This window comes from Pieris napi, chromosome Z, assembly GCF_905475465.1.
Source record: "Pieris napi chromosome Z, ilPieNapi1.2, whole genome shotgun sequence".
Taxonomy (NCBI): Eukaryota; Metazoa; Arthropoda; class Insecta; order Lepidoptera; family Pieridae; genus Pieris; species Pieris napi.
Window position 1 is genome coordinate 10,423,848 of NC_062259.1, and position 24,861 is coordinate 10,448,708.

The 24,861-nt window shown below is 32.4% G+C and overlaps 2 protein-coding genes across 3 annotated transcripts in view; both read left to right on the forward strand.

Moving 5' to 3' along the window:
* The first annotated feature begins 714 nt into the window (after positions 1-714).
* On the forward strand, positions 715-12,977 carry LOC125062673 (major facilitator superfamily domain-containing protein 6-A-like). Of its 2 annotated transcripts, XM_047668740.1 has the most exons (14): positions 715-889; positions 1,106-1,205; positions 1,619-1,757; positions 2,586-2,805; positions 3,350-3,524; positions 3,696-3,904; positions 4,475-4,688; positions 6,108-6,205; positions 6,714-6,870; positions 7,399-7,583; positions 7,681-7,936; positions 8,622-8,833; positions 9,250-9,433; positions 12,039-12,977. In XM_047668740.1, the coding sequence occupies exons 2-14, from the start codon at positions 1,133-1,135 to the stop codon at positions 12,110-12,112; spliced, it is 2,196 nt and encodes a 731-aa protein (XP_047524696.1). In that variant the 5' UTR covers positions 715-889; positions 1,106-1,132; the 3' UTR covers positions 12,113-12,977. The 2 variants fall into 2 exon arrangements, with proteins under 2 accessions (XP_047524696.1, XP_047524697.1); XM_047668741.1 differs by lacking the exons at positions 715-889; positions 1,619-1,757.
* Positions 12,978-14,737: 1,760 nt separating this feature from the next.
* Positions 14,738-24,861, forward strand: part of LOC125062473 (forkhead box protein L2-like) — a 47,012-nt gene continuing 36,888 nt past the window's right edge. The window contains exons 1-2 of the mRNA XM_047668440.1: positions 14,738-15,141; positions 20,003-20,172. Of these exons, the coding sequence (XP_047524396.1) occupies positions 20,089-20,172 (84 nt within the window). The 5' untranslated portion in view covers positions 14,738-15,141; positions 20,003-20,088. The remainder of the gene's footprint in view (positions 15,142-20,002; positions 20,173-24,861) is intronic.

Sequence of the window (24,861 nt, forward strand, 5' to 3'; positions counted from 1 at the left end):
TAAATACTAAAGGCACCGCACTAAAATAGTGTATAGTATATTATATACTATAGTAAATAGTTCTTTTTCAAGCATAATGAACTTAAGGAGGTTAATTATCATTGTCAATGTCAGATATTGATACTACTTCTTGACATTAACGTAATTTACCTAAGGGTATGTTCCGATATACACTGCGAGTACTGTATAGTGCTCCCACTGTTCAAAAATTTGTTCCGCTATGGACTGCAGTATACAGCCGCAGCGTCCTAGGAAATATAATATGACGTCACAAATCCCCGCTATACTTCTACTGCGAGCACTGGCGTTTTCGAGGTAAGGTACTCGCAGTGCTTTGATCACGTGATCAATCAAAACCAATTGAATGCCTAACGGCTGATATAACTTACAGTTTAATAACAAACATTTAAAATTCTAACTTACTTTCTTTGTAGTATTAATTCAATTGACAGTTAATATTCATATAGATTTTTTTAATGCGATAATACTCCAATAATAGTTTTTCTTGTTGAATTGAAAAACTTTGATGCACTCATTTGAAAACTGTGTCGAAAAACGAAGCTGACTAGTATACTGGACTGCGTTCCGTTTTAAATTGTAACCAGTATAGCTGGCTATAGAGAAACGGTTTCACAGTATACTAAATTGACGGTACTCTGTACAGTGGTCGCAGTGTATATCGGAACATACCCTAAACCTAATTCATAATATTCATATTGTCATTTGTCCGTCAATACTCAATACCCAATGGCTCATCGCAATTGCTACCATGATTGTTTATCAATGTTAAATAATTCATTAATTAATTTTTGAAATTAAAATAAACTAGATTTGTGTAGTAACCATTGTTTAAGTATTTTATTAGTTGATCTGTGGCCCCGCTGATACGGTAGTTATTTCTTTTGATTTATTTCATAAATTGAAATATAATAACATTTATTGTTCATTATTATTACTTACATTGTCTTACAGGAGCTTCTATTTTTTTACTTAATAACTCCCAATATTTTAGTTGTAAAACCTGACCTGTTGTTTCAACAAGTGAAAAAGTTATCTTTGTAAACATTGGTTTTTTAAAATCCACGAATGTTTTCTTATGCTTCAGGGTCAATATTTAGAATTATTGGGACTCATGCTGTCATTAAACATGAAAATAGACAAGAAACTTTTGCCAATTAAGGGTCATTTTATACTTTATAGTGCTGGTGAGTAAAAAAAGAACTTGCAAAAAATGCTTGGTAGTTACAGTTTCAATATTATAGAATATAGAGTTGTAGAAACAGACTAATCATTTACAGTCCTAAGCAGATGTAACCTTGCCTTTATTTCTAGGGAACTTATTTTATAATTAAAAGAATCATTTGTTGTGTGTAGTTATTGTAGTAAAGTGTGTCACTTATATCGTTGCTATTCATTTCTTAATATTTTAACATTTAAGTATTTTTTTAATATTTTATTAGACCACCATTATACAGTTATTTGTTTTATGTACATACTTCACAACATTTTATCACAATTAACAGTTATCTCTGTCATATCAAATCACTATCAAATAGGTCAGTGGATATGAGGTTATTTTTTTTGTAGCAAACTAAGATCCCTAAATCTTTATTTTTAGGTACCGCTCCACTTATCCCCTATTTGTCTACATATGCAAGACAATTGGGATTTTCATCAACTACTGTTGGCCTAATCTACACAATACTACCAATTTTTAGTCTTTTAGCAACACCAATTTTCGGTTTCTTAGCAGATAGGTATGTTATTGCTGATTATTTGGTACATAAAATTTTAACATTACAATTATAGCTATAATGCATTCAATTGTGGAGCACAAAAGATCTATTTTGGGTGTGATACCAAAGTAATTTCTTGATTTTTTTTATATTATGTAATAGGAGGCAAACGGGCAGGAGGCTCATTTGAGACACTCACATTGCCAGAATGCTCACATTTTAAAGAATTGGTAATTGTACCACAACAAACTAAAATTTCAATATGTGCTAGTAAATATTATATTGAAACATCAAAATACTACAATAACAAAGCCTATCAAATACATAATTAAGGTTGACCTTAATTTAATTCATACAAGATGCACTGATAAATCAAATGGGTATTTGTAATAAAAATTATGTGTATATGTATAAGATTAAATATAAATGATTGAATTTTTCTCATTATCATAAATTATGCCATGTTATTATAAGTTTGTAAGTAATATGTGACAGTATTTTGTACACATTAATAAAAAAATGTAACAGAAATATTGCATCATACAATTTGATATGGCAGCAGGTGGCATATAGTGTTGATTATCATATTACGTTCTTCATGCTTTTTATTGTTAAATGAAATAACTGATACAACAAGGCTATGCATAGAATATATAACTGCATACTTATTTTGATTAAATTGCATTTGTAGATTAGTGGTTTATTTATTATACCTCAGTAGTTTTGGATTAACATTCTGAGAAATAAAAATTGTTTAGGCTTGAAAATGTTATTGGAATTCATGATAGAGAAGCACTATTATAATATGAGCATTAACATTTACCAAATAAAATAATTGTAATGTTTCAGGTTTAGAATACAAAAATCCATATTCATATTCTTTCAAGTAGTAATAATTGTAAGCTTCGCCAGTATATATTTTATACCTCAAAGTGGATTAAATCTTACGGTAGAGCTAGATTGTGGTGATGGTGCTACAGTACTAAAAAGTTGTTATAAAAATGCTAGAGAAATTGACCAATGCAGTGTCATGTCTTTGGGTAGTCAAAATTCCACTACACAATGCAAGGTATGTATTGAAATGTAAAAGGTTTATGTAGTAGTATATCTAACTCTACAATGTATTTGAACAATAAACTAATTGATACATCTGCCTTAAATTTATGTTGACACATCTATTAGTTAGATTTTTTTAATATCGGACCAGTTTTTAAAAGACCAAACTTATACAATGCTCATTTATTATTACATTATAAAAAAATGTGCGTGTACTTATGTACGCAAGTAAGAAGTTATATCTCTTTATTAAAAATAGTTTTTGATTGCATGCAAATAATTCATAACAATTAAATAATCAAAGACTGGAAAAGGAGTCATTATAGTCAATAAAGTTCAGTTTACATTTAAAAATTTAAATAAATAAATATTTATTATCATTCTCTTACATTAAGTGTAACATAAACACCATTATTATTCGAATGTTGTTTTTAAATTATGTTCAATGTTCATTCTGTTAATTTTGTGTCACGGTGCGCGCGCATCGTAAAATTTCACTCTCATAAATTTTTCATAACGCGCGTACTTAATAATTAATTATTTCCTACATTTTATAGATGAGCTGTGATATGACATCGCCAAAAATGTGGCAAACGGTGTGTGAGCATTGGCATATACCGAAATATTGTTACAGTCATACAAATAGTATAAATTATACGTCTTTCATTAGTAATATTAGTATGAAAGAGGATAAGTGTGCTTACATATCAACAGACAATGTGACGCTGGAAGGTAAGAAAATATCTGTTAGCAGACATTCGTTGTGATAACATATTAAATTAGGTTATTTTTTTTTATAAATGATAGATTCAGAGATGAGTCCATTATGCTTTTGACATAAGACAGGGCTCTGAAATCCCTCACTTATAAATATGGTTTTTAATTAAAACATTTTCATTTCAGGGTACACTTTTAAACCGAGCTGTCGCATTGGCGGTGGATTTGTCGATGTCAACGAACCATGTATCCTTGACTGTGTAAATGACCAGCTGTCAAACATACTTGGGGAAAATAAGGCGAATATGACATGTTTAAATGACACATTAAATTTTCGTTTGTGCAATAAAGATGTCGGGAATATGGTATTGGGAAGTCAATTGGATAAATGTCAGGTATGAATTGATTTATGGTTTAGTGTGTTTAGGGTAGGTCGTGACTTAGCGTATGCCAAATACGTTTTTGACAAACGGATGTCATACGCGACTCTGAATCTTGCTGTAATAGCATAGTTTTTCCCGATTAATGGACTATCCAATACCATTGCTTTTTTTCAATGAAAACCAGCAGTTCCTGCGAATACGTACTACGTACCACGTACGTAGATTTGCCGCCAATTCACAAAAACAAATGACAAATGAATGCAATATACCTACTACATTAGGTTACCAAAGAGTTCTAAAATTAAAATTCAAAAAAAGTTTTCATTAGCAATGTTTCTAACTGGCCAGTTTTTTACGTTTTCAGTGTTACCCACGTACTTCTTGCCAATTCGTACATAGGTACCTGCGTCTATTTTAAATTACAACGTCAATTAAGTCAACAATCTTTACATTAGGGTTTGGGTGATCCGCATATTGGATGGTGGCTTTTCTTACTATATTTTACTATATCGTGTCCATTGCCCATGACAGCACACAAAACACACGTTTAAAACCATAGAAACACTAATTAATATATTTCAGGCTAATTGTGAGCTTGATACCTCAGCACCGTGGAAATTAATGGAGATTTGTTCGGGCTGGGGAGCTGACGTCACCGATGTGTGTAAACCAAAGACACCGGCGGGTGAGCATTTGCCCAAAACCCTCTCATTTACTGGCAACATTCGCTTGTCGTCAACTGTCACAGAACACAGCTGTGTTTTTATAAGACTTACGGATATTGTTATGCCTGATGGTAAGTTTATTTATATAAGATTCATCTTAATACATAAAAGTCGGGTTTGTATGAACACTTCGAGAACGGCTGATTGTCATGGTTTTATATTTGTTTAATTATTAATAGCAGTAGGTCAGTATTATTAATAAGTTTGAACCATTAAACATTCTAAAAAGTACATTATTTAATCGCATAAATGAGTTTAACATAGATTCGATCTGTTCAGTCTCGGTCCGATATTTCGAGAATGGTTTGGATTCACAATTACACGTTTTTTTGGTACTTATGAATGCGAATGCGAATTTTAGGTTTAAATAATAGTTAATACAGAATATTTTTTTAAACATTTTCTTTGTTGCCAGCAAAAAATGCGAAAAACAAGTTTGGTTTAAATGAATTTGGGATAACTTCAGTATGGTGAGCCTATTATGTGATGTAAAGTGTGCCTTGCTTCTGTTATGTTAGACATTAACGCTTAAAACCTACAGCGCAGTTTATTTGTTAGTTGTATAATATAAAAAAAGTAATTTTATTATTAACTTGTGGTGGTCGAGATTGAGGGGATGTTAGACTGCGGACCATTTGTTTGTTATATTAAAAAAATATTAGCATTAACATCGCATCTGCTTTATAGGTTTGGAATTTGCATGCTATATTTGTCCAAAAATACAGTTAATTTCCGTTTCCAAGTACACTTATAAACAATTTTTGCGAATATTAGAACAGTGTAAGAAATCTTAACTTACAAGCGTACTTTCGATCGTGAGCACACCGCTACTTAGGGTGAGATTCTTTGCAGGAATTGTGACTCCTATATATCAAAATATTTTACGATAGTTAAGGAAGTGTCAACCGTAAAGCTACGGTTTCCTAGAAAAGCGGTGCCGTTACTCATTTTCATTACGTCATTTTACGGTTGTTAATGGCCAAGCTGTGGTTTCCTAGAAAGTAGTGCGACCGTATTTTTGAAGTGTTATTCCAATTTCGTTCCACAAACTTTGCTTCATCTGAGCTAGTCTGTACTCTTTGGATTTGATATTGTACAAAGCTTCATGATTTTTGACAAAATCAATTAATTGTTCATCATTTTCGCTTGGCCAAGTCATTGTATTAATTAAATATGCTCACCGCCACACGCGAAAAACGTTGAACTACTGTTTATCATCGCTATGACGGCCGTCATGCAAATGACAGCACCACTATTTCACGTTACGGTGATACTTAACGTTCTCTAGAAAACCTACTTCGATGTTATTTATAGACAACGTATGGGTGACGTCACCCAACATTACATTACGGCCGTTAGTTAACGGTACCGCCTTTCTAGGAAAGCGTAGCTTTAGGCCCGAAGATTTATTAGGACTTGAAAAGTGATCGTTTACTCAGACGCAGATTTTTTTCTATCTTGAGGCATTTATAATAATTAATGTCTTACAGGAACAGTGCACTATCCGAATTGCATTACCAAGGCTCAATATGAAATGGAGATGAACTTGTTCCATCCATTGTGTGAGATTGATTGTGATCATGCGCAGGTATTTTTTTTCACTTTAGTAAAATATTTATTATATTCTTAGTATATAGTGAGTATGTATATTAATTTTATGCAACATAAATGATATATTGTAAAATACGCATTTAGTGATAAAGATTATTACAATGAAAAGTCGTCTTTGTGTAGGTGATATACGATTGCTTAGTGGATTGAAAAGTTTGATTTATTAAATTAATGGGAATAATATCGACTTAAGGTTCTTCAATTACAACATTTGAGATTTCAATAAATTATTTTGCATAAAATATAAAATACTTATATTTCATAAATTCTCTTTACGAAATTTTAATTTTAAAAATAAAATTTTTACAAGGTAATTTGCCCGTCTGACTCTCTCAATCGGTATCAATCGCTCTCTCCCTTTTCTTGACAAAAACGTAAAAATTTTACCCTCATGCGCCTAAAGAAGTTTCACTTCAAAAGTAAGGTTGAGATAATTGGTAGATAAAGTTAACTACTACTAAAATAATTTTTAATTAAATTAATAGGTTAACGAGCTTCTCCAATCGGCAAAAGATAGTACAAGCGAAGAGACCTATCAGTATACGAAACAGTTTTGGATGTTTTTTATTTTCATGATTTTGAACTGGATTGCGGGTGGAGTAGTTGTTGCATTTGCTGATGCTATATGTTTCAATCTGCTTGGTAAGTGTATTTATATATATGTGTTAATAATCCAGCTGCAACCCTATATCTTGGCGTAAGATTGCATCCGTTTCTTTGATCTCTTCACAGACTATGTGTCTGACACATAGTCGATTTTTGGATTTGACGTAGGAGTGTCAAGCAGCACAAGATGACAAGTGACAAACTGGAAACTATGACAAATGACACAGGTCCGCATCTAAAATTTTCTCGTCTGTAACGGACATTTTGAGGAAACCTTAAAATTATGACATATGGCTGTTCATCTACTTGTCTATGAAATAAAGATCAAAGAAACGGCTGCAATTTGAGGCCAAGTCCCATTTTGGGGATCATTATTATTAATATTACGTAAAATTCAGAGGTCAAAATAACTAACAGATTTTTAGTGCTGGAAGAGTTCGCTTAAAAATCGACTCCTACGCACCTAACTGACCTTATATGCCATAAATATATTTTCCACAATACCCTCTATACTCTACTATTAAATCACTTTTTATTCATAATTCAATTTAAATATAATTTTAGGTAGTAAAAAGAATTCGTATGGAAAGCAACGGTTATGGGGATCCGTTGGTTTCGGACTATTGTCGCTTATAAGTGGGAGTCTCATAGATTTATTCAGCGCTGGCGCATACAAAGACTACACTATAGCCTTTGTTCTAATGTTCGTTTTTATGTGCGGAGATGTTGTAGTATCGTCTTTTATGAAGGTAAGTGGACTTATTTATTTTATTTTATTACAATGTGTTACGACCATGACAACCTTCATATTTTTACTAAAATGTTTATAACAATAATTTGTTTTAGGTAGAATCTTTGGCATTCTCTTTAAACATATTATCCGATGTTGGAACTTTATTCAAATCTGCTCGCAACTGTGTCTTCATGTTATGGACAATATGTGTCGGGTTATGTACGGGGTTGCTCTGGCAATTTTTGTTCTGGCATATTGAGGATGTGGCCAGATTGACCTGTGACGGGGCGGATTATGTGAAGACATTACAGGGGCTCGTCAGTGCCATACAGACATTTGGTGGCGAGATACCCTTCATGTTTTTATCTGGTAATTTTATTTGCAAAAGATCTAAAACGAATAGTATAAGATCCCGATATACAACGACCTTCACCGAGATGCTTATTTAATGAAACGTATTTTATATTTAATTTAATATGTCAATAAATATAATCCGTATGGGTTGCCTAGCAAATTTAAGTCCAGAGTATGTTTAATTAATATTTAAAAAAAAAAATATTTTTTTATAATTTGCATATAGTAAATTTTTAAATTTTTTTCAATCAATATTTTTAATCAGAGTAGTATTATATATGTATCACTATAACCTTCTTTTTTACTAAAGATGTATATATACTTTAGTGTCACATAAAAAATATACACATAAATAATTAATTGATTTAAAACAACCTAACGTTTGCATATTCTATGGGCTTCATACTTTCGATTGGTATAGAATTTATATAATAATCATACCGGTGAAATGTTTAAAATTTTTTTTTTTTTATATTAATAAAACATACTCTGGACTGAAATTTGCTAGGCAACCCATATGGATTATATTTATTGACATATTAGATTAAATATAAAATACGTTTCATTAAATAAGCATCTCGGTGAAGGTCGTTGTATATCGGGATCTTAGACCAGAATAGTAATAATGTTATGTAGACGGGAAGAGAAAAAAACTGTATTAACACTTTTTAAATTCTGGTTATAAATTGTCTTTTTTCAGGTTATATTATAAAGAAAATTGGACACGTGAGCGTGATGAGTATTGTACTTATTGCTTTTGGCGTGCGTTTCGTACTATACTCGTTCCTCACCAACGCCTGGTGGGTGCTGCCAATAGAATTATTCCAAGGTGTCACCTTCGGAATGTTCTATCCAACGATGACGTCATACGCCAGTCTTGTATCACCACCGGGAACGGAGAATACTGTCCAAGTAAGTAAATATTAATGTAATTTATAAATACTATCAATAGGATAATATTATCAGGGGCTAGACATTTCGAAGAACTCACTAACGCTTAATTAATTTGTATGGGAATGACATTAGCTCACGATTAGTCACGTGACTATTTTCATACAAATTTCATTGACGGTAGAGGATAACTTCTCAAGCCCTAGGCCCAACCGAAACCTTCGATACCAACTCGACTTAGGGTCCTTCAAAAATGAAACCAATTCCATAAGGGCGCTTTCGCCGAGCCACACACGGAGTTATTTTAAGACCAATAATCTCCTAAGACTCTATAAACCTTTTATTATTTTAATAACTTCTTGCGATTTAAATATTAGAACGATATTGTTTACCATGAATGAACTTTTAAAGAGACATAATTTTTTGTTTAATTTCAGGGCTTAGTTGGCGCCATATTTGGAGGTGTTGGTACGTCACTTGGGAGTTTGATTGGGGGTTACTTGTACCAAACATATAAGGGTTGGAACACATTCCGCTGGTTCGGATTTGGGGCGATTAATATTGGTGTGCTTCACGTCATAGCGCAGTACTTACTTAAAGATAAGCCGCATCTTGATCAAGGTAAAGAAATGGCTGAAGTGTAATTTAGAAGAATGCTTTGTAAGAAGCATTTATGTTCGACGTTTCTTAGCAATTTATGTTGATCTAATTAAAATTATTATTATTAATAAAGTAATTGATTTCATTACTTAATATGCAAATTAACGTGAACTTAAATATAGATTTCTAATCAAATTCAAATTGTAAATAGTTTATAATAGAATTCAGAAACACGAATCACAAACTTAAATAAAAATAGTACAAAAGGCTTTTTTGAAAATGTGACCAAAATGTAAGAAAAGCAAAAAGACACAGACACAGGCAAAGACACAAAATATTAAAAAAAATATCTAAGTTACGAAATATTCACAGCTTTACACACACAGTTGTTAAATTATTCAGCGCCATCTGTCGATAACTTTAGCGGGTACAAAGGCGATTTTTATTTACTTTACAGTCAAGTCTCACGCTTTAGTACTAAACCAAAGGTTAATTGATTCAATACAACTTGCCAATATTGCAATAAATACATCAACAGTAACTGCTCACTGCCTGTTCAACAGGGCTGAATACAAATTACATAACGAAGCATGCATTTCCAAGTATAATTAAAAGCTATTCTATGTTATATATAATCTATTTCAAAACATATAATCTAAATCTAATCACCCCTTGAAAGCTTGAACGTTAGTGTTTTGTAACCTGTTGGAAACTGATTAAATAGTTTGACTGTCGTAGCTTTTTTTTCAATACAGCGCAGTGCTAGATGGTCGTACCCACAGCTGTGCTAGCAACGTGGGACTTAGCTGATAATGCAAAAATATTTTTACCTAATATCCTATAAAATGGTGGTATAATTTGTTTTCTTTGTACGGCGCGGCGCGTCTTACTTGCCTTTATAATAATTATATTTGCACAAAAAATAGAATCTTTGGTGGATTGCTAGTTCTTTCCTTAATTTACTAATCATTTACATAATTACTACTGACGTGAGACTGATCTTAAATTATCTTGATTCATGTGCACTATTTATTTTTCATATTTTTTTCTTAATAACTATATATTTTATTTATTTTTGCACTTCTTGCCTACCTTATCTAATTTAATACATTTTTTCTTTTCACGCTGTGGTTGCCTGGAAGAGATCGCACGAAAGCGATAAGGCCGCCAGTTTCCCTCCTTTTCATTTAATTATGTTCAATTTTTATATTGTAATGCAACGAAGTATTAATAAATATTAAAATGCTCGCTTGGAGATGTGCGTGTTAAAGTAAATGATGCATTTATCTATAATCAAGTTCACGATAATTTTACATATTGTTATTAAGAGACTAACCCTAACTATTTATCAGTCTAGTTGGACTATTTTAAAGTACTCATTTGTCTCTTTTCATCACAGCGTGAACAGAAAGGGACGAAAGTGTACCAAAAAATGCAATTCTACTGACCATTTACATAAACTATTGTCATATCGTTTAAACCAGAAAGTAAAACTAGTTAAGACTGATTTTATTAGTAAAGAGTTAGTCTTTGCTTATATAGTATATGTACATAATGTGTTATATGTTTGTTAATTGTTCGCTAATTTGATGTGAATAATATAATACAGCGTTCATGGGCGGCTTATAATCAAAGTTTTTTGGGCGAATTAAATTCGAAGCTAAGATGGATTCATATAATTTGATTTATCCGATTCGTAACCACGGCTAGTGTTCTAAGTAGGTTATATTATGTATATCTATGTATATATAGGTGATGGATTTTGATATGGTGAATACATGTTTATCATATTAGCTACCCTTAGCATGTACAGTCAATAGTTGACGTAAAAAAACCAATTTAAACTTGTAGAATTTTAAAAGAGAAATCAGAAATAAAAAATGTTCTAATATTATTTTTGTAGTGATCAAAAGTATTGAAAATGCTTTCGTATAAAAACCGTAAAAAAATGCTTTCATTGTAATGTTTATTATGCATGGGTACTAAAATGTTAGGAGGATGCAAAAGAAATATTTATTTTTTCGAGTTAGAGATTTTTTTCATATTGTACCCGCAATATTTAGCTAAAAATGGATACGACGTTCACGTGAGTCTTAGAGGCGGAGACTTTAGTGTCAATAGACTACCCACGTAGGTAATATAGCTTTTAAAAATGCTTCTAAAATACAAACAAAGGATAATGAATAGTTTTGTTGCCATAATCGTTAAAGACTGAGACGAATTTTGTTCATTGTAAAATACGCCTTAGTCAAACGTAACAAAGACGCTATTACAGTTCTCGGGAATTCGAAGTAATTAAAATTTTGCTAATAGTGGTCGTGTATGTTGATGTCAATATTGAGTTGGTAATGTTCTGTTGTTCAAACAATCTAAAATATATGAATAATTTTTAGACGTCACACTTTTGGATAACGCTATGACCGTTTTGATATTAATTAAAGTATTATCTGCCTTAAGCTTTATATTTTATTTATTTTTATACATGAAGTTGTAACTGAGTGGGTATCTATGGGTTTGGGTTTAATTGGTGAAATGTTTTAGATTTTAAGGTAAATTGGTTGTGATTTTATGTAAAATTTTGTAAATTGTAGTGTAGATATTGTTTGATTCTTAGCGGTTTTTTCAGGTTATTCGTCTGTGATTCACTATGGGCATACGAATGATGCAGTGAATATATTGGACGACGACCCTGATATGTAAACTCCAAAATTTATATTGAACCAACTTTATTGTGGATGGCGTCGCCACTGTCGTTTTATTTATGTGTATTAAGTTTACAAAAATTTGGTAAATTTACCAAGTAATTAGTAAAAAGGTTAAAACCTTAAACCCTTTAGATTTTGTAATAATACTATAGACAAGGAATGTACTTAATGTGCTTACTTACTCGTATATGCCAAAATGTAAATAATAAATTATACTCTTTATTATTTTATATAAACCTTTTTGCAAAGATTATGGTAATTCAGCGTTCGAAGACTGACAACTCTAGTTCCTATTTTTGCTACTTCACAGATATTTTGGTGGCGCTGTCCAATTAATATTTTATGTCTGAAACACTAAAAACAAATACTTTGTGTTTTTAAAATAAGTGGCCAGTTACTTAAATTTTTTTATCATCTGGTGGATGTCACTTTTTTTACATAATGATATTGGCTACTTTACTGCCACCACTTAACAAAGACATTTTTATATATTTTATTTATTAACTATAAAAATGTTCGAATTTCAAACTATAATCGGCTCTGTTTTTTTAAACATATGATAATTGACGGCGCAAAATCTGACAATTGACATCTATGGTTTTTAAAGTTATGTTATTTTACCTCCTAACAATCATGCTTTATTGCTGCCAGAAATTTGTATACGATAGTGATATTAGTAATAGATTATAGAGCCAAGTTATCCTCGTTTTCTCAATAACTTTATTTACGGGCTAGGGGTATGGCATTATTTTTTATGTGTTCTTGCAGTACTTAATAGTAATATATTATTTTTATAAGTGGGGTGTTGTTTGTATAACATGAGAAATTTTATTATGTGAATAAATTATAAAGTTTATTATATTGTGTTTTTTTTATTATTAGTACCTTATTAGATAATTCACGAATATTTATGAACTAGAATAGGCGCGGAATTAATTATATGTATTATATCATTAATATCAACAAAAAAACCTCGCACTCGTATCATAGAATTTGATGAATTAATTCATAATAACAAGCTTTATAAATTCTAAATTTAAAAATAAGTTATAGTTTCTCTTTTATGTTTATTATGACACAGCTTTGATATTAAAAACAATTTATATGATGATACTTGTAAAAAGCGCGCAGTCTTTGTCATGTTTCATTCAAAATAATCTGTGCCCGCATTAGCGCAGGCGCGATGTTTTGGCGCCATTTATCGACGACGTTTTGTTTTAGTGTCATCATTGGGAAAGTTTTAATTCTTGCATAAAATAAGTGGTTCTGTAGAAATTTTGAATTCACCTGACCATATATATTTGTTCGTCTTTTGCAAAAGCTGACACCATTTTTAGAAGTTCGTTCTAGTAGGTTCGTATCGAAAATGGGGCTCATCATTTATCAAAAACGTACTACGTATTAGTTCTATCCCAATTTAAATGTAATATTAAAAAAAATGTGTTGATTAAACCTTTCTTTTTACATAATACTTCCAATACTGAATGATTGTGAAGCTCAACTTAATATAAGTAAGTAAAATCTAATTAATCATTTTGTGTTCTTACTATGTAATACTAAAATGGATTTGTCACATCAATCAAAATAGTTTAAGACCTAACTCAAACTCAAAATATCTTTATTCATATAGGTAAACAAGTACACTTATGAATCGTCAAAAATAAGTTAAAGTAATTGTAAATTTACATTTACTGCCAGTTCGCAAGTCAAGGGCGTAGAGCGGGTAAGAAGAACTGGCAAGAAACTTTCCGCCACTCTTTTTAATCGTCAAGTCTACAACAAATTGTTTGAACTGAAGCAAATCAATCCCAAGGATTAGGATCTTATTATTATTGATTAATTTACGTTTAACGAGGGCTTTGAATTTATTTAGCGATAATTCTCTAATATCGCTTCTTAGTTTGCTGCATGCTGCATCAGGCCGTTTCAATAACTACTTTGCCCCATCTGCAATCACAAACGCGGTTATTGTCACCGGACCATATCCAAGTATAATGTGTGGTACCACATCTGTAACGACAACGTCACAAATAGAATGCCACAGCGATATACAGACCTTGTATAGTAACGTTAGGCCCTATTTCAGTTCCTGGTTAAGTCGAGTTTTCCCGAAACTACCAAAATTTCGATCGCTTCTGTTGCAAAGCAAAACAATTCATGGAAGAAAAAACTGAATAATAAATGATACAAGCTGTCGAATAGGGCTAGAACAATATATACGTACGTATTAAATGTAATCACAAGGCCAAACGGCTTGGTAATAAAGTTGGTGTCTTTGTTATAATTTGTCTTAACCCAAGTTGGATTGGCGAAATGAGGTCACGCAAATTGACCTTTAAATGTAACGCATTAAAGGTGACTTATACAACTGATTGAAATAACAGTGTACCGTTTACCTGACCTACTTACAGTCGACGTTTCTTAAAGAACTTCATCGAAGTAGGTAACGCTATAGGCTGTTTACAGGAGGTGCCTTTTCGCCAAATTTCGTGGCTATTCCGACACGACTCCTCCTTCCGTCGCGATTGGCCTTACGCGGCCCAGCTCAACCAATAACGCCACCGCCTTCCCCACTCGACCACAAATTACTAAGATTAGAAACTACTTGAAACACAAAAACCGACTTAATAACTGATTATTAATTACCAAAGTTTATAAAGTATAAGTTTTAATTTTATAATGGTCGTATAAAGTTTTTCTAAACGCAGCTTTCACCTACACGAGTATTAGTAAGTTTAGTGTGATTTGACTGCGCTGCGCTTCAGTCGTAGTGTCGGACGAACTAACGCTTTTCTCGGTCGGAACTCGAGGCATACACACGTCCGCCCGCCCTGTAACTGAAGCATAAAGTTTTGCCGCGCTCTAGTGAAAACTTATTAATTAGAAGATTATTTGGACTTATTTGTGCTATTATTGTGTTTGGTGACTTATTTAGACTTTTTAGTGTATTTTAAAACTGTAATTTCTACCTTTTCGTAGTGAATACGGATTTCAGCACAGGTGATAAGTAATTTTTCAAACTGGGTAAGATTTTTTTAATATTTCAAATATATGAGATTTTTAATTAAAACAATATTAATCAATTTCTACAATATTTTAATCAAAATAATACACGGAAGCTCTTAATATGATTATAGCGAATGATAATAAATAGAATGGCTAGCAAAGGAAAGCAAAAAATAGTCAATTGATATATATCTAAAGTAGGCTAATGCGTAATTTTAATTGTAAAATAATATAAATTCTTGTGCAATATACCGGAAATCATTTCTTCAAATAATATAAACAACAATTAAACGGCCTATGCTAACAATGAGTTTAAAAATGTGCATGCCTTGAAGTTTTGATTGCCGGAATTGCAAATATAGCAAACGAGGATTGGAATTTTTAATAACTGTTACTTACGTACTATAATTGAATCTGTCTTTGATTAACTTGCATTAGTAGTTTTCAGTTTCCATACAAATATGAATTCCATGATTTTAAAAAAACACTCTTCAGTAGATATTTGTATCAATGAAATCCTAACTGATTATTCAATAACCAATTAATATTTCATCTTATTTATTCGGTTGCCCGAAGAATTTAAAAGATAAGACGGCCTTATTATAACTACTAACATAGCAGTTGACATTTTTTATATTTAATTACGTAAGCAAATCCAATATCTTATATTTTTGACCTTGATTAACTTCATAAATATATTTTCATTTATAAAAAAGTCTTCATGATTTATTGAACTACGCTTACGCTGTGACTCATTTAGTATGAATAAGGGGGACCTATATTACATATTTCAAAGACCTTATAAAAAAGGTTTAATTAAGACACATTAATTTTTATTGCCAATTTGTATTTTTTAAGTACTCAATCGCGCTCGTTATTTCATTTGAGGCTAGAGATTTTCGGTAGTTTTTTCCGTTCCTTTTTGTATGCAATTGCAAAGAATTCTCAATATCCGTAGCGCTGATCCGTAGTATAAAAAGCCATAAAACCCAACATTGAACTCGGCATCGCAATCACTATCGCTAAAGGGAGTTTCAGAGTACCAGGATGATTTTCCTGGATGGTCCTGGATGATTTTGTAAGATAGAGGTTATGACAGTCCCAATCTCACACAGGGTCATATGCAGTGATAAATAAATTAAAATGTGTATTATTAATTTAAAATATATAATTCATATCGGACTTTAGTCAATTTCGGCTCAAGTTACAAGTTGCCTTATTAAGCGCATGATGCACGCGTCACGTCTCGACCTTAACTAAAAACTATATAAACTAGAGATCTAACCCAATCCGATAGCGTTACAAGTCTAAATATGCCTTAGAACCGTGAAACTTCGGGTCTAAGAGTAAGATTCTGAAACGTGATTTGGTGCCCGTACTTCGAAAGTGTATTAGAAAACTTACGGGAGTCTTAGTTCGTGCTAAGTCTCAGAAACTAACCTTACGCCATACATTTGTATATCTATTAGATCGATGCATGTACGTGCTTCCATTTAGTTCCAAATATGCCCACGCTGCGTTTCAGAGAATATGTAGTTTCATTTCTATTACGTTAGCTATTCGATTACTTATTGAGCCTGCGTATGTTGTACCTCGGTTTCCATATAATATTTTCCTCGCCACACAAGCGATTGTCGAGCGAGTGTCAATTCAAAGTGTATTGGGGCAGAGCCAGGCTTGATACGCCAACTTCATAGTTGAGGTCCGACTCTTAGGGGGCCGTTCAAGTATTGCGTTAGCACTATAGGGGACGGGGGTCTTTGATTTTCTTACTTGGTGATTACGTCAACAGTAATTATTAACTTTTTTACTCATATTACCAACACATTGACTTTGCTCGAAAACGAAAAGCATTTTTGAGGATTCCTATAAAAATTAATACGTTTATGTACTATTATTTTAGAGAGATCTGCTTACTTTTGCTGACAAGTCTATAGTACCTGTAGCGTCGACAGTGGTAGAATATAGAGTTTAGAATTAGATGAAAACGATTAATTTAGCAGGACTAAACTAATAAGGGATCCATCATTTTATAATTAAAACATTTATTTTGATTGACATTATATATCTGTTTTCTAATAGTGTTTAACACTGTCGCCTCATGGTTTTAACCGCAAACACCTTTGATTACAAGGTTCATATTTCCATCTTAACTATAAGTGACAATCTTACACGCTTGTCACGTCACTATTTGCATACATATTCAATTGGCTATAGTCACGCTGTAAAACATTGTTATCTACAAGCTCCAATGCGGCTTTTATTCCATAGATTCAGATCTTACCTGAAAACATAAGACATATAGTTCATTGTTACGATGTACGTAGTAATGTTTAGGGTATATCCGAAACACATTCAATAATGCTTAATATTAATATGCATTTATTTGTTTGGAATGTTTTCGTTATTTTAAATCAAATACGCTCTTGGTGTTTGACAGTAGATGATTATTAAATGATATGTGTATAAATAAACGTAAGTTAGGGCGAATGCATAATGTGTAAGGTTTAATTTGTCAGTCAAATCAAGGCGACTTCAATGTACGTGGTGGTCAAGCTAGTATATAGGGCAAGGCTGGGCTTTGGATTTTGGAAGGGCTCTAGACGAAATTCTTGTAGTATATCTTCCAATACAATTACAATTTCTTTCCTTACGTACTTGCCTAAAGAAAAATATAAGTCGTGAGATTTAGGAATGAGTGTAAGCGCAAAGACTTACTCCTGTTTGTCAAAATCCAATACATTTTTAAAAAGCTGTAGTCGGATTTAGCGCCAAGTCTGAGTCTGAATTACCCTTATAGCTGGCGAGAATTTAAGTATATGATTTGCTTCGTATTAAAAGGAATGAAAGTTCGGATCAATACTACAAAATTTTCTTAATGTATTAATTAATTACGTTGCTGCGTTTTTAAGTTATAGGGGTATAAATCTGTAAAAAAAATCGATACGAAATCACTTGCTCGTGTCGAGGGTTAATGGTCAATACCATTTCGATAACGAAAAACAATCTGTAAAGCGGACGTCCAGGTCTCTGAATTATCACAGGAGGTAGATGTAATAATGTAAAAAAATCACTACTAAATCATTTGCACGTAGCTTTAATTGGGTCCATTCGATTTATTAGAACCCCCTGAAATATAAGGAAAATCCGGTACTATGGCTAATTGCGATTGCTCGTAGTACGGCAATTTTTTTTTGTTTTGAAATTTTATTGATATGAATTTCGATCCAAAAAAAACAGGAAAAAGTGAAGAAATAACTATAAAAAAATTCGGAAAATCAGTGGCCTACAACAGTCAAAGAGGCAGACACGAACAAATGATATAAGTAGCACACTTTTTTTTTGTCGACGCTTCTGAACCGCCCTTAATAGATAACGCAGCGCTACGATGGTGGTAGACTATTTTTCTGCTGTCGTTCGCTGGGTTTTTAAACGAACACTGCATTTCATATATCATTTAGTTACTACTTATAAGTTTTTAAAGATGTTTTATTATTTAAATTATAAAAATTCATAACTAGAAACGTCAGAGTCGTCCTATTACTGCCTTTTATTTGTTTTCATTTTGACAAGGTTTCTAAACATCAGCCTTAAAGGCAGACACGTGCAAATGACATAGTATACCTGTTTTTTTTACACTTTTAAAGGTCTATCAATTGACAACGCAGCGCTACCATGGTGACGTGGTCCTATTTCTTATCGTATAATTATCTCTATTAAAAAAGACTGCCACATAAGCAAATCATATACATATTTTGCTCATCAGATCCCCTAGCTATTAGACCATGACCCAATAATTTCGTTCGTTACCAGGGTTACGATATTTTTTCGAGTTTGGTACTTTAAGTATAATGTTTTATTAAGGCCTTGGAGATAAATGATTAAGGACACTTTACACAACGATTAATTTTATCACATTGTATTTGACAAAATAATTGAAATTTCATATTGAGACACATATTCTGTAGTATTAATTTCTTTGCCTTCTTTATTTTCAATTCTGATTAAATGCTAGGGTTATTTTGCGCCTTAGCTTATAAGGCCATTTATTTTGAATTTTTATACGTATTAATTAAAATTTATTTAAAAAAGTTTGTGTCGAGCACTTTTTTATAATTTGGTCGGATATTTTAAACTTATGTACTTGCTTTAGTCGTCTGAACATGCTATATAAACATTATTTGTAAGTACAATTGTATGTTAAATGCATCACGTCATACGATAAACTTTGCCATATAAATTGCCAAACTGTGAAAAGAGCAAAAAAAATTGTCAAAAAAATTAAAATTTGGGCTGGTCCTTACTTAGGGGTTATACAATCCAATATCAGTCCTACCTATATAAAAAAAATACCAAAAAACTCGGCCAACCTTTTAGGACTGTGGTCAGTGGTCACACCACTTCAAAAACCCCACATGCATTACATTAATTGGCCTTATCATAAAGTGGCCACACGCTGGTATACCATGGAACGATACGCCACGATCAACTATTTCATAAAATGATATATTCCACAATCCGGCTTCGACATATCAATCAAAAACCACCCTGTGTGAATAATGCGGCTTATTCCTGACATTTCAATCGTTATTATTCACTAATTTTCAAAGTATCCATTGGTATTTGAAATAATTATTATGTAATTGGCAAATATGATTATGAATATATATTGATAGAGTTTTCTCTGTATTTAACCGACAATTTCAGTGTTTCATTGTTCAGATTACTGAATCTGGACACTGGTCCATCGACGGCGGTATCTTAACATCTAGTGAGCCTCTTGCCCGTTTCCCCCTTTTGATATATTAAACTTATGTCTATACGAATTATACTGAATTATTATATATTTCATAAAAATAAAAAAATGTTCCGTTTTCAGTGAGCCAAGGATCAGATGGCGCGCGCATTCAATGCGCCGACGCATGTCCGCTGACGGCCGCGGGCTTTCACGTTGCTTCCGACGCTATGATGAACGATATTTCAGCCAGTTCTTACGCCGCCGAGGCACGCAGAATGCAACTATATACACACCCACATGTCAGTCATAGAGTAAGTATTTATCTATCTATCTAGTATTTCCATCTCTAATAATATATACATATATATATAATACTAGTGGACCCGACAGACGTTGTCCTGCATGATATTTCAAGCGATTAGTAAAGCAAAGTATGAAAGTACCGACTGCAGCGCCATCTGGCGGGCTGATTTGTGAATCTAAACCATTCCCAGATCCCCTTGAACACACACAAAAAATTTCATCAAAATCGGTCCAGAGATTTGAGAGAAGTTCAGTGACATACACACTCACAGAAGAATTATATATATAAAGATTACTTTCGTACTATAATTAGTTTGGTCGATTATTATTACGCGTCAAATAAATATTCAGTGTTCATTACTCATGTTACTTGCAAATAAATCGTTGAGACAAAAAATTCTTTAAGAAACGTTCTAAATTTCTGTCAATAAAATGAAATTTAACTGTGTGACGTAGTTTTCTTATAATCGTGTAATTGAATATGCGTGAAGTATCTTGCCTTTTTTAAATTATTTTATTATGAACTCTTTAAAACTGGACGTCTACAAGTTGTACACGGCAAATGGGCGGCATTAAACACAAGAAGAATTTTTAACTTACTTTAATAATGTTACAAATGTAAAACCCTAATAACAACCTCTTCCGAAAAGCACAGCATGCTTCTGGGCATCCACTCTTCTGCAATGACACTTTATAGCTCCCTGTTGTTTTGTAGAGCAGGTTGCACTGAACACTCTTAAGAACATCCCAAACATCCTCAATTGGATTAAGGTCAGGATTTCGAGCTGGCCAATCTAAACGACGGATCCCAATTTCTTGCATGTTTCTGTTGTCAACGTTGCTGGCGAGCATTCCATTTTTATGGACGACTCGCCGTCGTCGTAATAGCTTACCGAATATATCCATTATTCCCCAACTAATAAGCACCTGTATTATCATATTAACAATAACAGTTATTATTCTCTTCTTAGATTGAACTTAAATAGACATTCATAATTCACATGTAACATAGTACATATGACTACCGAAAAACATTTTTATTGAATTCTGAGTATCTGTAAGCCGACGGTAACGGGAATGTTTCAGAACTCTGCGATAAGACACCCTAAGTGCCTTTGTACATATTTCAATGGAACTATTAACAATCAAGTGATATTTACTTCATGTTACATTTACCGTTGTCGACGGACAATTTTTTTATATAATCTTTCGGATCCTTATAATATTTGTCACAATTTAAAAGGTTTAAAATATTTGAATATTGATATTGACTGCTATTGACGGCTATTGACCGGGCGAACTTCGTACCGCCTAACAGATGAAAGTTTGTGTAGCTTATTATCTTGTTTTCGTTAGTTTGTACAAAATAAATTTCAGAACGCTCGCACAAATATTAAACGATACATATATATTATGTCAATACTTTTTAATTACTAACGTTACATTGTGAATATACAAGATATTATCTTGTCGATTCGCAACCTTTATTTAATACGTTAATAAAATGTTTAACAGTTACGAAACCTCTGAACATTTTGTATTGGAATTTATTTTCGTAAATTTTCCTATGTCGTGTGTAGAAGACAAATACAACAAATTAAAAAACCATGAAAATTGGTCCAGCCGTTTTCGAGTTAAGTATTCGAATAAACTCGACTTTGTTTTATATACATTTCTGAAGGTCGTGTTAGAGACGCCGCACAGCTTCCTCCTCTCTCCCCTGTCTTCGACAAGCCTCTCTGGTAAGACCCGTAAGGGTCTATACTTGATCGGTCCAGCGAGTAGGGGATCGGCCCCGAGGTCCTTGTACTCTGCCAGTCACGTTGAGTTTTTCTAGATATGTAACACGCAGAGAAAGGATTTCTGCGTGTTTGTTACATATCCAAAAAATAACAGGATGCGTTGATCACAAAGTGTCGAAAGACGACTTTAAGTCCAGGATTCCTTCGCATCAGCCTCCAAAACCATTTTTTGTGCTCTGTACACCCTGCTGCCAGTGCTTGATATCTGGGCTTAGTAATTTCGTCTGCTTGACTCTCTGCTGTTGCAAATAGGACACAGGGATGATAGTGTTGAGTGGACGTGTAGTTGGGAGAGGAGTTGGTGAGTATTTGATAGACATGTTAAATATCAGATATTCCGCTTCACTCAACCTTAATCCCCAATATTACTTATTAGACTATCTATCTTTGAGGTTAGATAACCAAAGTTTTGGAGTCATTCCAGGCAAGCATGGGAGATACATATTTCGATGGCATAAATGATAATTGGATACAAATATATTTTATATATATCAGCTTTTTCAGCCGCTTCACAAGCTGCATTAGCTCTATTGTTGGTTCCATGTTTTAATTGTATATAAATTGTGTCTATCAAAAACAATTTATTTTTCAAGCTTATGTTTCGTAAAAAGTATAAAACTCGCGTAACGGTATGGAAGCTATGTTATTGAATTTTGGGTTTAGAGCACATTTTAATCCACAATTTCATCTTAATTCTCGTCCGTACAAATATTTCACATCTTTATAATATATTAAATGTATCAGCCGACACGAGTAAGAAATAAAAACCCACTTATTATTTCAATCACTAATGGCCTATAAGAATGAATATAATGAGAAGAGGAATTACTCAAATGAAAATATATTCAATTTCGTAAACGTGGGGTCAAGGGGATTAATTTCGCACTTAAAACGCCAACATGAGAAAACAATTCAAATCAACGATGTTCTATGCTGGTTCAGTTTGTATGAATTAAAGGTGTTATTTGACATCGTATTACAGTTTAAAACAACAATGGCTATGTTATAAAATATACAAGTACTCGTAAGTACCAACTTTCCGTTTGTACCATTTTTAGTAAATAAGATCAAACACAATAAAAAGTTGTTATTATTTTTGTACACTATTACGTTATTATAAAGCTGAAAACAGTTTCTATGAAATTTAATAATTTTGTTGATATACCCGTCACCACGAACACAACTTCTATTTAAAATAGATGGTACGTCAATCAATTTCTGAAAGCTGAGTTCGGCTCAATTTTGGTTTAGTTTAACATTCACTTGTTTATTAATCACACTTCAAGCCGTACGAATTAATTCTAGGTTTATAATTATATCTAAAGAACAGTGCGATTTTTAACACCTGAAGTTTAATATTACAGTCGCTCTTGAATATTTTTTACCAACAAAAAGCCGCAATGACTAATTTGCAATATGTGATTGTATTTGAGACTACAAGTCATGCCAACGAATCATAACAAATACTGATAAAATTCCTTGTCTTCTTATGTAGGAGTTATTTCTTTATTATAAATGCGCTAGGGCAATTCATGAAGCTCAACTAAAAGTTGACGCCACAATTGTACACGAGTTCATAGGACAACTCCCTTTTAGCTAATCGTTGGATGAAGTGGGTTCGCGAACGAGCTAATTGACAATTACAGAATCGCCCCATCTTTTCCTAAAGAGGTAAGCCAAAACATTAATTTCTAACATATCTCGTTTGCATTCATTGAACACGCTTGGTGATAGGTGCTTTTGTCCGTCCTAAATCTGGTACGGAACATTCGACGTTGTATAGAATATTTTACCATAGATACAAGTGCGTATAAAATGAATTGTTTATCACCAGTGACTTTCCGAACAGCATTGGATTTGTAATAATAATATGTGACGTTTTCTTATTATGAAGTTATCAATATGAACTCTTGTTATCTCCTCTTCGTCACTGACAGTTACATCACCGACCTTGTTTGTTTGACTTTTCTTGCAAAATATCGTCGAAACTTATTTATCGCGTTTTTTAATTTAATGTATTATAACGAACGAATGCAAAAACAGAATTAAACTTCAATAATACTTGTGTTTGTTTAATATTGAATATAATTAACCCAAGCCTTACAATATTGAATATTATTGTAAAAGCGAGATAAAGTTGTATTTATTTATGAAAAACTATTTGATTGCTACATTCTTCAAAATATAATCTGATTTTGTATTCTTCTATTATCGCATTTTTGTTTACTAAACATTTGTATGGTTCAATTATAATAGGCTTAATTAAAATAAATTATATGGTATTAAGAGTCGCGTAATAGCGCGAACTATGACTCGTGTATGTAAAGCTTTTTTTTATATTCGGACGCCATACGAAGACACAGAAGAAGAAGCCAAGACCACGGGTTGTCGACCACTGATTTTTTTCAAATAGTATTAGGTAATATGTTCCTAAAATTACTGTAAGTATAATAAAAATTATAATGACAGTAAGGATTGAATAATTGTATTACATTAACAGTTTTGCGATCGATTCAAAGAAATAAAGAACTAAGATTTTTTATCTCACATTTTACCCACTAATTAAAACAAAAAATATTGTTATCAAATCGAATTTCTATAAGACTTCACGCAATGTTTTGTTCCAGACTATAAGAAGTTATAAGCCTGAATTTATTAAGAAATGTTTTGTGTTGTTAATTATTGTTAAATCCTTTAAGTTACTCATTATTGTTTAAAGTATTTACACTATACCGGCAAAACTTAAATATTACAAAATTAAGTCTCCCGGCTCGGTCAGGTTTCACAGTAATAAGGAGGTCAACTTCTGTGTGCCAAGTATTAGGATTTATACTAATTGCGTAGTGTTTTGAAAATATTTTTCTTAAGAAATTATAAGGGCTTTAATGTAATCTT

Coding starts and splice junctions, on each gene's coding strand:
- LOC125062673 (XM_047668740.1), top strand. CDS start 1,133: ATGCTGTCATTAAACATGAAAATAGACAAGAAACTTTTGCCAATTAAG. Junction 3,525..3,695: donor AGACAATGTGACGCTGGAAG/GTAAGAAAATAT, acceptor TTTTCATTTCAG/GGTACACTTTTAAACCGAGC. Junction 3,905..4,474: donor GTCAATTGGATAAATGTCAG/GTATGAATTGAT, acceptor AATATATTTCAG/GCTAATTGTGAGCTTGATAC.